Genomic DNA, 12,727 nt, shown 5'->3' with positions numbered 1-12,727 from the left:
GAAAAATTTTTGACTTCTTTACCAAGGGAGAAAGGGAATCCCCTAGGTGGTAAAAAAAATTGACCGATGTTGCATCGGGTTAATTCGCTATTAGCCCCATCTTTTTTTTGCAGAAATAATAGAGGCGTATCTAGGGTATGAGGAGATATACTTTACTTTTCAATCCTATGATAAGATTATCAACTTTATTTGGGAATATTATTTCCCCTTTGATATAAAAGATGATTTGATGTGTAAAATAGATATTTCAATTTGATTTATGAGCAAGATCCATCCAAGATTGATCTATCAGCCACCATTAATCACTCACCTAACTGGAATGTAAAGTTATAGAGATTCATATTGCCAGAAACACTTTTTTATAACAGATTTTAGGTCAAAAGATGCTAATCTAATCAAAAACGAAAGATGTGATATAAAAACCTTTCAAAAATAAAGGAAATCAGATGTCTCAGTTATACCGTATACGCAAGTTAAAGTGGATATGGTTTACGACACAATTCAATACTAACAAAAGCAATAACAAAGTCTTGAAATTGTACACTTAAAAACATCTCTCTAAAACTTGTGTGTTCTATATTTTAATGACATTCTTAAACCTTTGCGCTGAAAAGCCATATACCATCTTATTAAACGAACTGTGTTCTTGAAAGTAGTTGAGAGACTATTATTTTTAATTATAAACTGCCCCTAAAAAAATACATAAAAGACACTTGTAACGAATAGCAGCCGTCAACATGTTGACTGTTGCAATAAAAAATAGTACTCCTCTTACAATACACACCCGTGCGTTAAGTAGTAAACTAAAAATACAAGTGTCTTCATACGTGCATACCACGTGAGACTAATTCTAGAACAAAAGAATAGTATTTTAAGTAATAAAAAAATCTAAAGTGTACAAATAACAAGAATAATATTCTGCGACACCTGCAAAATTTAGCAAACAAAATACTCCTACAAATTCATACAACTTGGTGTAGTACCATCCAGTTTAATGACAACCAAATCAAACCACAAATATCAATGTTTCCGTCATACACACACAAAAAAAAAGTCACTTTATAACACTGATGGTTATTTACATTATTTCTGCTCTGCACCGTCAACCAATCAATCTCCCGATGAATAATGATTTGATGAACACAGAAAATAGATCATTTAGCCCAAAAAAAAAGGTAAAACAGAGGAGGGGAATCAAATTTTGCCTGAAACTTTAAGCGACGATAAAACAACGAAAACAACCCACAGGAACATGAAGTATGCTGATGTCAGCCAAGCCCACAGCCGGGGCCCACCAAGCTCAGCGCCCAAAGTTAGCCGTCGAAGCACCAAGACAGCAATGCATCCAGCAGAAGTAACAAAGAAGACGAGCAGGGAAAAACTGAGGCCTTCTGCATTGTCAATATATAGAGGTTCTTTGTACGCGAAAAAGTTGTATACGGTGTCAATTAGCCACGGGACGCCGATACCAATGTATATATTGACCGAGTTACTGTAAGGAAAATAAGAAGTATTAGAAATTAGGTACCGACTATCTGGATGACACAACCTAGAAGGTGCAATAATTATATATTGGAATTTTTTTTGGTGTGTGTGTGTGTGTGTGTGTGGGTGGATTTTACATTAATAAAAAAATTACATATATGCATATGTACAGTAACTCATAAATTGTCATAACTTGATGCTATTAGAATATATCTAACATCATAAGACAGTCCCATACCAATCACTCCAACCCTTAACAAAGTGACTAATATAATAACTAAAATACATAAAGAACAGCCAAGAGGTATGCTAAAAATCTTCATCTTAATGAAATGGAGATGCAAGGAAGGCTTTTCATGTTCCATGCTTAGTCTCTTGAATCTAATGATTGCAAAAAGCCACTCTTTTCATGGAGGGCCTCATGAATAGATATCGCTGCATTGACTTCCTAATCCTTAAGAGCACATCAACATTTTCATACCTACAGGTGCAAGAATTTTGTTAACCCACATACAGTGGTATTGTACAGGACTGGTGAGTGCTTGGATGCAATTACCACCAATTCATACAGTGCATAATGTCGTAACTCTTAATGTCTAGTGCAAAATGTGTTGCTACTCAATGTTAGTACATAATGACCAGTATAACCAACAATATTTCAGTTTCAGGTTGAGATAAGATTTTTTTTTTTTTTTTTTTGTGAGAGACATATTGGAACCTCCCATCATCTGGGTCACCCATGCGGGTCATGTCAGACACCTAAAACAGATGATAATTGTATAAATGAAAAAGTATCATAGTGAATGTAATACATTCACAGATATTAGACATGCTGTGGGATGTTGCTTCCATAAATACGTCCATCTCACGGATTTCTACTAGCAAATAACAGTTCATGAACACCATTAATGTTATTTCTTCCCTTCAGTCATCAGCAGCAGAATTGATCCACTCATAGTGACTTTTCTATAGGTATAAATGTATAGTCTTATTTTATGCCTCAACAATATTCATCCGCTCTGAATATCTGTTAATCACGTGATTAATACCATAAAATTGAATATTTCACCCTTTTCATATTCTGAAATTTAAGAGAACCAAGAAGTATGCATATCTTATATGATCGATAGTAGTTGCAGAGGAGATAGGTGCTATAATTTCGACTTGGAAATCTTCTCTCCTCCACATCAATCAAGCAAATCTTTTATCTATTTACTAAAACTATTGGAACTTGCACTGTATCTTCTACAGTGCAAATCCAATAGCTGAGTGTGTAGTTCAAAAAGTATAAATAAGTGCATATTTGCATCTATACCCAAAGTTCTACCTCAATTATTATGAAGTCCACCTACATCCGAAATTCATGCCCAAGATACGCCATCAACATAATAAAGTAATATAATGACATAATGGGTGTAATCAAAGGCTTTTTATCTTTAAACCCAAAGTTCACTCTCATTTATTTTCAAACCTATCCACTTTAAAAATCACTCTTGCACCCAAAATAACTCCAATAAATCACTTTTAAACCCATTATATATTTCATAAATTTTTTATATAGTATAAGCTGCAACTTTGGATAGGGTTTATTGCTTATAGATCCAAAGTCTTAACATCATTTATTTTTAAACCCACTCGCTTCTTAAAAAAGGTTTTTGTTGCCTATAAACCTGAATTTACGTTTATTTACTTTAAATAGACCGACAATTTCTCTCTCAGTCTCTTGGACCCAAATACTCCATACATAGTTTAACTCCCATTTATTTGAAATCCATCCCCCTCCAAAAGGATTTTTGACCTATAAACCCAAATAGCTTCATTTAATTTTGATACACCATCTACTTATTTTTAAATGCACTTGTATTTGAGCAATTTACAATACAGTGTAAATTTCTATATTTTATTGTATTTTGTTAAACTATATAACTGGTTAAATATGTGATGTATTTTTAGACCAAATACTTAAATTATCTTTTCAAATTAATGTGGAGTCATTGCGTACTATAGACGTGTTTTTTGCCTCTAAAGCAAAATTTTACATCTATTTAATTTAAATTCTTCATTTCCAAAAGAGTGATTTTGCCTATAAACTGAAATTTTTTTAATTTTAAATTCACTTTATATTTCAGCAGTTTGATATACAGTGTAAGTTATTATATTTTGCTATAAGTTTTATATTTGTTGTGAGTTGTTAGGTACACAATGTAATTTTGAACCATGCTTAAACTATTATGTTTGCTTTTCTCACACTGTTGTTGCAACATCATAGATGGATTTTTAGCATAAAAACCTAAAGTTTACCCCCCCCTCCCCCCCCTTTTTATTTTTTACACCCACCTCAAAAAGATTTTTTGCCTATAAACCCCAAGTTCATAGCCATTTATCTTGAAATATACACATTCTAAAAACTATTCTTGGACACAAAATAATCAAGTGAGTTATTTTTAAATCTATTTTTATTTAACAATTTAAATTTTTTGTAAAATGATATATTTTTGTTCTAAGTGGTTAGACATCTGTTTTTTTAACCAAACACTTTGTTCAATTTTTTCGATAGTTTTCACGTTAATGCCGCTGCAACGCGCGGGTGTAAATTTTGCTTGTTGTATCTACTGGTGAAAAGTACATATGGCTTAGTGCCTTAGTGGCTTATCTCCTTCTTAACAAAATAGAATGATGGCATCCACAAGAACACTAATTATCCATCTACAGTAACAATTGAAAACGAGTACTTAAAATTGATTGGCGTTATCAAATTAAGGTATCTCATGCAAAGATTAAGAGAAGGACAGACCTGCAAGTGATATTTGCGATGGCAGAATCAGCCGTTATCTGCCGCTCAGCAGCAATTTTACTGGCAACTAAATCAGGCCATGAGGTACCACTAGCTAATGCTGTAAATGCGATGACATAAGAATTTATGCCTATGAGAATAGGAAAAAGGAGTTAACAAGATGAGGGTATTGATGACATTTTAACCTAAAGTAAAAATGAAATGTTTGATCAAGAGAGAGAAGCAAACCTGTAACACAGCTTATTAGATCTGTAAGCTTCGTAACCACATAAGCTATTCCACTAATGAAAAGAAGCGAGCAAATAAAAGAAATCCAGCCGTGAGCAATATCATAAGGAGGCACGAAAGCAAATAGCAATCTCCACGGTGCAAGGATTGCTCTCATGATACACCTTACAATTCGCTGGTGGATATTACTCGCTTTCTTTGATGTCTTACTCTCTGACTGGTAACAAGCAATAATTAGAAAAATTATAAAACCCTTACACCCTTAGCTACAGCATGGATACTACGCAGATTCAATCAAAACAATAAGTCCCTTAAAGGGCCAAACTTAATGAATAAGCTTATGAATCCGTTTAACCAGCAAAGCTCAACAGATGTGTTGGGATTGTGTCTTGCATCAGAGTGAGCACTCGAGTGCAGTCGTGTTGGATCATGTGGAGCTTTGTCTATGAGCCAATTTGACAATTGATGATAGATTACCAGTGTTCTTCTGTAGAGCTATAAATACCATCTATGCTTGGAGTAAGGTATGGCTTGGCAGTATTGTTTGTGATAGGACAAATAGAGGTATATAAGAGGTGAGATACGACAAGGTGGAAGGAGGGTGGTTAAATCGTGGGTAACTCTTGCAATCTTTTTTGTTGCCTTCATATAGTGGAAACTCTCATGCTGTGTCCCATGGAGCAGGTTGAGTCTGGAGAGCCATTATCTTTTGTCATCTTGGTTCATCTAGGTGCTTGATGTTGTGCTGTTTTGATCATAGGACTACTAAGATCAGGGTACGTAATCCCCAAGAAGCGGTAACATGGCCAATGATGATGGATTAGAAATTTAGAGTTCAAGATCAAGATGATGGTGGTGCCAAGAAATTGATTGGATAAGGCAAAAAGAAGGAGGTGGTTTCTAAGGAACTTCTTTAAACATTTTAAGAGTAGTTACTTTGTGTTTATAGTCTTTCATGTCTGTGCAGACAATTTAGCATATAGTAAACAAGTCCAACAAAGCTTCAATACGTTTAGTTTCGTTATAGTAGAAAGAGGGATTGCTGGCTTGTTAAAGGTTATGATTATTACTGATGAGAGTACATAACATGCATCGGTTGTGTAGATTTATTGTGTTGTCATCTAGCTACATACATGGAAAATAATTGTCACATTCCTCCTTGAACAAAAGTGGAGAATTAACTGACTTAATTGTTTTGTATCTAAGATTGGTGACCAGAAAAAGGAGACTTACTGTTACAGCATCTACAAATTGTCGCTTCCAAGCAGCAAACAAACTCAATTTTTCTTCAATTATCTTAACAGTTGAAACTGATGCAGTGGATTCCATGAAATCACAATCTGGAATTGTTTGGTAGCTTGGACCTATAAAAAAATTACTTGTAAAACAAAATGACATTTAGATTGATCAATGATGTACATTAAAAGTACAGAGCATTAAAGATATACTACGTGATAACAGCATGCAAGCAGCAAACAGCAAATATTTGTCTCCAAGAAATGTGCACATTTACTAAAGACAAACTTCCCCAGTATTCATGTCCTGTTATGAAAAGTCACATAAACATCTGGTTTAATGCATGAATCTCAATAATATTCAATTATTGAGATCCATGTCTTGTTATGAAAAGGCACATAAACATCTGATTCAGTGCATGAAGGAGCCACTCTCAAGCTTGCCTCCAAGAAATGTGCACATGTATTAAGGACAAACTTTCCCAATATTCTGGGAAGCACAGATAGAGAAGTGTTTTTTTGGCTTTGTGCAGCAATTTTTAAAAGAATATCTAAGCAATAGTTCACAGAGAATATTGAATTGGTTGCTACAATAATTTCCAAAGAAGATTTTATCCTGAAGAAATAACGAAGGGGTTTCAAACTACTAAGCCTCCATTTCCATTTTATGTAATCAACTACATAAACATAGATTGAGAGTGTGGTAAGTCGGACATATTTCATTGTAGAAAATACATGTCACATTGACATTAGACATGGTACATATTTTACCATCAGGCTATAAGAATATTCAATCATCAGAAAATGGTGAGGGGGCCTTTGCTGCATACCTGGGTCCTTACTGGAATGGATAGAAAATATATCAACAATATTGGTATCGTTTCCCTCACTAACTTGAAGGACCTCACAGAACGCATTATCTTTATTTTCACACTCAAGTACACTGCCCTTTTCTGGAACCCAGTCTTCTGGCCTCTCACTTCTTGCCCTTTTAAGGAAGAAAAAGAATTCAATCAGAAAATACTCTGAAAAAAATAAAAGGAAGCGCAAATCTCAGCACAGAAAGCATACAGTGGAATAGATAAATACGGCCAGCGTTTGTCTTGAGCATATGCATGGAGCAAAAGTATTCCAAACTGCAAAACTGTCAATAAGGCCTCCAAGAGGGTGATCATATTTGGTGTCCAAATCTACAAATTAAATCAGCACAAAAAAAATTTCATTCCAGAATCCAGATACAAGATAAATGGTGAAAGCTTTGATTAAATTAAATCTTTCTTTCTTATTGTCTTTTTACTTTCTTTCCTTTTTTTTCTTTTTCCTTTTTTTCTTTTTTGGGTGGAAAATGTTGATTAGACTAAATCTTCCTTTGAATAAATATACAATTATGTACATTTGCAGTGCATATTTAGAAAGTTGAAGAAACTTTTCTTAGAGTTCATTGGTAGGAAAGAGAGATCACTAATAGGAGCTTAATGCAGTTGTCTTGAAATTCACTGGAATGAACTAAATGTATTACTAATTACCTCTAATATTATATAAAGCCAAAAATATGCCCAAAATGACCAGAACAGCTCAACCAACCAAACACCAACATCTGATATCTTTTTTAAAGAACCAGCTTTTGGGACTAGGACACAAACAGCATGGATAGGGAATAGGTCAAACGCAGCAGAACCTACAAGTGTTCCTGGCCCTAAACCTGAGAATCACAAGTAGATGGGAAGTTATGGTAAGGATGTTCTAATAGACTAAAAAAGAATAGTTTATATAAACTCAGGAAATCTATTAAATTTGGAGAGCACTAAACTTTGCTAAGAGCTTTAAAAATGTAACAGAGTTACATCATCTTTACAAATAGAACTGCAAAAATATAAATCTATTAAAGCATTCAGAAGTTGGAAGGTTTTTAGCAAGCATCTAACAGATTAGGCTCATCAACAAAGCATGAATCTTGAAAATTAGGAAGCCTTTTACCCATCAAAGATACAGCTAATCTGGAAATTTTAAAATCGCAAGCGTTGGGATATGGATACAGGCGGATCCAACTGAAACCAAACCGCATCAGCCTCTGAAACAGACAGGCTTAGGATCTGGGTTCATGTATGTAACATGGGATGCACAATCGGATGCATGTGCCTAACTTGAAAATCATAAATATATGTGTCACTTTCTTCTTTCCAAGCACATTAGTTTCTAAATCAGCTAAGAGTATCACATTGGTTTTTACCATGTGATCTTAGCTTAGGAGGTTATTGGGTTCAAATCTCTCATTTGCTGCAGGCAGGGGTTTCAAATTACATGCAGCGGTGTACCACTACAATTGTACACACATGTTTCTGAAATTAAACAAGATTGTTATTTCTCTTTTACAACCATCTTTAGATGAATAAACAAGCTCAAATGTAAGGGTGTGAGTTAGGTGTATTATCTACTGATATGCATAAACGCATACATGCATATGGTAATAGATCCGGTACATGAAGTACGCACATATATTTTAATGCATACATATGTGAATATGTGCACCTTCATATATGTTTACGCATACTTGTAACACATGGAGGCAAATGCAACCACAATTAAATAACAACAATAATGTATCTTGTAAGCCAAAGTACTGTAGTGACCTTATCATTTGTCTGGAGACATAGAAAACTATTTTTATCTTTGTATCAAGGAAAGAAGCTAAGCATGTATCCATAAGCTTTTATCATTAAAAAAACCCGGTTTAATTTGGAAAAGGGGAGACAATGATACTCGACGGCACATATAAATGTTGTGGCATTAATTTATAAGCCTACAAAAGCCAGGTATCTCTTCAGGAGATTTGTTATATCTGAAACGATACTGAAGTTCCACATTTGCCTTTGTGATTGATAAATTCATCTTATAGTCCAGTCAGTAGAAGCACTAAATAGTAATGCAAGAAAGCAATGCTTAGCATGCAAAAGAAGTGTTCCTCTAAGGAAATGTAAATGCACTTTCAAATGTAGCGGAACAACTTCAGTAACGATACTAATGAATAGCATACCTCCTGCATTTAGCTGACCAATATTTCGGATGGCATCAATCGTAGCTAAAGAAATTTGTGGAAAGCTCGTCCCAAATGCCAGTAAAGTAATATCTGCAATCACATAGTTCCAAAACTTTTCTCGTCTGATTACTTTAGTATTTGTTACCGGATCTATTTCCACAACCTCTCGTGTATGTTTAACAATATTCTCCATGGACTGGAAGAAACGAGCAGTTATAGCAGACAACCCCATGAAACAATAAGCAAGAGCTAGAAGATACAAAAAAGCTCGCATCCCCTCTGAAAGAGAACTTTCACCATGAAAAAGCAAATAATCTTCACATGTTTTCTGTGATGACATATTTACTGTCCCCACAGAGCTTCCCGCCATGCAATTCTCCAAGATATCCCTTAAAATTCAGCACACATGGTAGCTTGAATCTGAAAACAAGAGTGACTTATCATATGGTAAAATACATGCATTTCAGTACCGGTGTGTGTGAAACACATGAAGAATTGAGTTTGTTGTAATGGACAGCAAATCGACAGGGTTTATATGCTTGCTACGCATCTATGAAGCATACACTCCAAAGTGAGTATGGTACCGTGTTTGGCACTTTTCACTAATGTTCCAAAGCCATGCCAAATCTAAAACCCAAAAAGTGTCTACCAGAGCCATGCCGGCTTTAAAAAATACAAATATCGACATATTGGAATAATGTGTCACTTAAACAAAGTATATTGAGACTCTTACATAAGCAAAACACTATGTAATAGAAGCGCACCATAAGGTTAAAGTGGTTAAAAAAAGATTAAAATTATAGTTCTCTATTTGATTTAATCACTTGATTGGATCCTATAGGTCAAATTTTACAATATACTTTCTTTCTAGTTTTGATAGAACACATTCTAATTGCTGGGGTAATCAATGTGATACACATACATCTAGGCATGTGTCATTTAAAGGACGTTAAAAATGAGCCTCTTATGTAAGCTAAATATATTGTTCTAATAGCCAGAACATCTAGCAAACATGTGAAGACATCATAATTGTAGTGGGTGATAGAATTTAGTTATCTGTTTAATGACTTTGATCTTATCAATTGTTAGAAGCCACATGCTAAATTTCACAATATTTTTCCCTTTCAAAATTCAATAGAAAACTCGATTAGAAGCGCTAACTATTGCAATATTGCAATTTATATTTTTTTTTTGTTCACCTTCAATACATCAAAATATTCATCCATAAGTTAAAAGCAACTCTGGATTTTAAATTCGTCAAACTCAATAAAAACAGCGAGTTTAGTGTCCAATGCCAATATGCATCTGTGTTTACCACCGGTGCACAAATGCACACACGCCCAGGAGAATCATACTGATGTGGTCAAACATACCCACACCCACTGCTGGCGCACACAATCATGTTGCAGTGTCCCTATATTATACTTTCAAGAATTTATTGTGTCTCCATGTCCATGCCATGTCATGTTCGTCATTTGTGTGAGTGTCATGTCATTTACATGACTTGTGTATATGCTCATGTTAGATGTACATACTCAAATTGTAAAGTATCATTTATCTTAAATTTGTTTGGTTCCATGTTCTATATATTGTTGTTATAATGAAATTCATATCATCAATGCATTGTCCACAGGAATCATATAAATTCTGAATGAAGAACAATCATGGGTGTCAAGGCTAGAGTTGAGTCCCAACTCTAGCTAACTCTAATAAAACACATAATATAGAACAAGAGTTGGAGGCAAGGACGGATCTATGCACTTGCCCCCATAAAATTTTAATTTTTCTAAAAGATATACAAATTAATATAGGTGCCCACATAGAAATTTAATACGTGACTCCAAACTACAAAAAATAAGACCAAGTAGGGAACAGTTGTGAAGGAAATATTGTTGCAACCTAGTAGTATTTTGTTAGTTTTTGTGATGAAAATAAAATTGATTATGTATTCATATGAAAATGATAGAGAAAAGTTATGTAATTGAGATCTTTGTTTTTATTGTATAAATAAGTTTTTCCCTTGGTAGAATTTATGTTATATAAGTTATTACTTTATATGTATAGCTTTATATGTGCCCTCATAGAAAAAAAAATCCGGATCCATCCCTCGATGGAAGGTAAGATTTCATGGGATCTATGGATAATTTTGATTTTCTGAAAATTCTTATCAAAAACCACCTCTTGCATTTGATAAGAGCAGAGTGTAATTACAGCAATTCATCATTGGAGTTAAGACTAAATCCTATGCGCTCCTTACGTCGTGATATGATCAACCAACTCACCCTCCTACTAAAAGCCCCTAACAAACGCAGCCCAAGTCGCTCGTCCGTCCATTTCAAAAATCGATAACAATCATGGACTCTGAGACTCCCTGAAAAATCACCTGAAGGCAGCAATCTATCGCTAAAATTTAATAATAGAGCTTTTATTTATTTTTTAATTATTGGGGTCCATTTAGCCTCACAATGACTCAATAGGGAGTCAATTGTGGGTTTATAAGAGATTTAAATTATTTTCCGTTGCGACAACTAGCTTTAAGGGTTGAGTTCTCCTAAAAAACAATTTTTCAAAACAGACCCTTTTAAATTTTTATTTTTCAAAATCGACTTTGTTTTTTTTATTTACCAAAACCGACCCGTTTTTTTGATTAGCAGCCTAATCACATTTCTAAATAGTCGGGGTTGCCAACCCCGACTATTTAGGACTTAAATTTGTATGGTTTAAGGCTTTTAATTAGGGTTTAACACCCTCCTAAATAGTCGGGGTTGGCAACCCCGACTATTTAGGAATGTGATTAGGCTGCTAATCAAAAAAACGGGTCGGTTTTGGGAAATAAAAAAAACAGGGTCGATATTGAAAAATAAAAATTTTAAAGGGGCTGTTTTGAAAAATTGTCCTGACATCGTGTTATCTTTCTAACCTTACAATAAAAAAAACAGTATAATCAAGTAGTAAATACTTCTTAAATTCCAAACCTAAATGGTGCGAATAAAACCCTACGAACTAAACGAGCCCTAGAATTTGACAAAATATAGCAATAATAATAATAATCAATCCCTTTGATTACTTCACAAAATTAACAATGAAGCGAGAGAACTCGAAATGGGGGATAGGATAAGTGCGGCGGGGGCGATAGAGCTCCGGCGGAGCAGGCAGAAGCGGATGGCGGCGGCCGGCGGCAGCAAATCGAGCGGAGAAGACAAAAGCTCGGAAGATGGGAGCAGTAAACCAAATCTTATTAATTTAAGGGTACACGCACCGTAAAGGAACCCAGAGTGCTGGGAGGCCGGTAGCCGCACCCAAAAGTGGACCAATTAATGGGACCGTGAGCTGGACCGCTGACGTCTCGGATTAGCAAAGGGTATTTTCGTCAAAAAATGTCCCCATCAGTCGGTCCCTTCGCTTTCAGGACCTTAATTGGTCTGCTGCTTTCACGGGAGTACGGGGTCAACAACGTGACCAATAAATTAAAAGCTTTTTCCTATTGATTTAAACAACGGGGATCCATGTGGACAATTAGAAAAAATATCAATTTTGATTTGTGTGGGGTGTGGTTACTAGTCATAGTATTGTCGGCAATGTGGACAGAATAAATCAATTTCTTATTAGCTCCTTTAGGTATTATTAGGTTTTATGGACGTACAATGCACCACGTTGTTAAATATCACCATTAAATATCTTTGATTAATTTTTTTACTAAATTTTTTTTATCGGTTCCACTTTGATGGTTTTTGCTCGGTTATGTCTCTAAACTTTAGCGTTGTGATCATTTATTTTATTTGATGTTCGTTTAAATGAGCTATGCACAATTTAAATTTTCATGTTTATAATTGAATTGACAGCAAAAATATAATCTGAAGCCCATTTAAGTTATTATGTTATTTGGATCGACATAAAAACAAGCTTGATCTGAGAAAGTATAGTGTTGCAAAAGTGAAAAACACTTGA

The 12,727-nt window shown here is 34.7% G+C and overlaps 1 protein-coding gene across 1 annotated transcript; it reads right to left on the bottom strand.

Moving 5' to 3' along the window:
• Window positions 936-9,194, bottom strand: LOC109821448 (magnesium/proton exchanger). The gene is made up of 8 exons (XM_020387634.1): window positions 8,777-9,194; window positions 7,269-7,444; window positions 6,814-6,932; window positions 6,573-6,730; window positions 5,741-5,871; window positions 4,508-4,724; window positions 4,280-4,409; window positions 936-1,492 (listed from the first exon to the last, which is right to left on the bottom strand). The coding sequence occupies exons 1-8, from the start codon at window positions 9,147-9,149 to the stop codon at window positions 1,195-1,197; spliced, it is 1,602 nt and encodes a 533-aa protein (XP_020243223.1). The 5' UTR covers window positions 9,150-9,194; the 3' UTR covers window positions 936-1,194.

This window comes from Asparagus officinalis, chromosome 8 (assembly GCF_001876935.1).
Source record: "Asparagus officinalis chromosome 8, Aspof.V1, whole genome shotgun sequence".
NCBI lineage: Eukaryota > Viridiplantae > Streptophyta > Magnoliopsida > Asparagales > Asparagaceae > Asparagus > Asparagus officinalis.
Note: the sequence above shows the minus strand (reverse complement) of the source record. Positions and strands in the feature narration are given on the sequence as shown.

Bases quoted from the DNA above. Each gene is read 5' to 3' on its own strand.
- LOC109821448 (XM_020387634.1), bottom strand. From the start codon at position 9,149: ATGGCGGGAAGCTCTGTGGGGACAGTAAATATGTCATCACAGAAAACA. The intron at 7,445-8,776 runs GTATGCTATTCA...TGTGATTCTCAG, and splicing joins TGGTCAGCTAAATGCAGGAG to GTTTAGGGCCAGGAACACTT. The intron at 5,872-6,572 runs GTATGCAGCAAA...ATTTTTTTATAG, and splicing joins CCATTCCAGTAAGGACCCAG to GTCCAAGCTACCAAACAATT.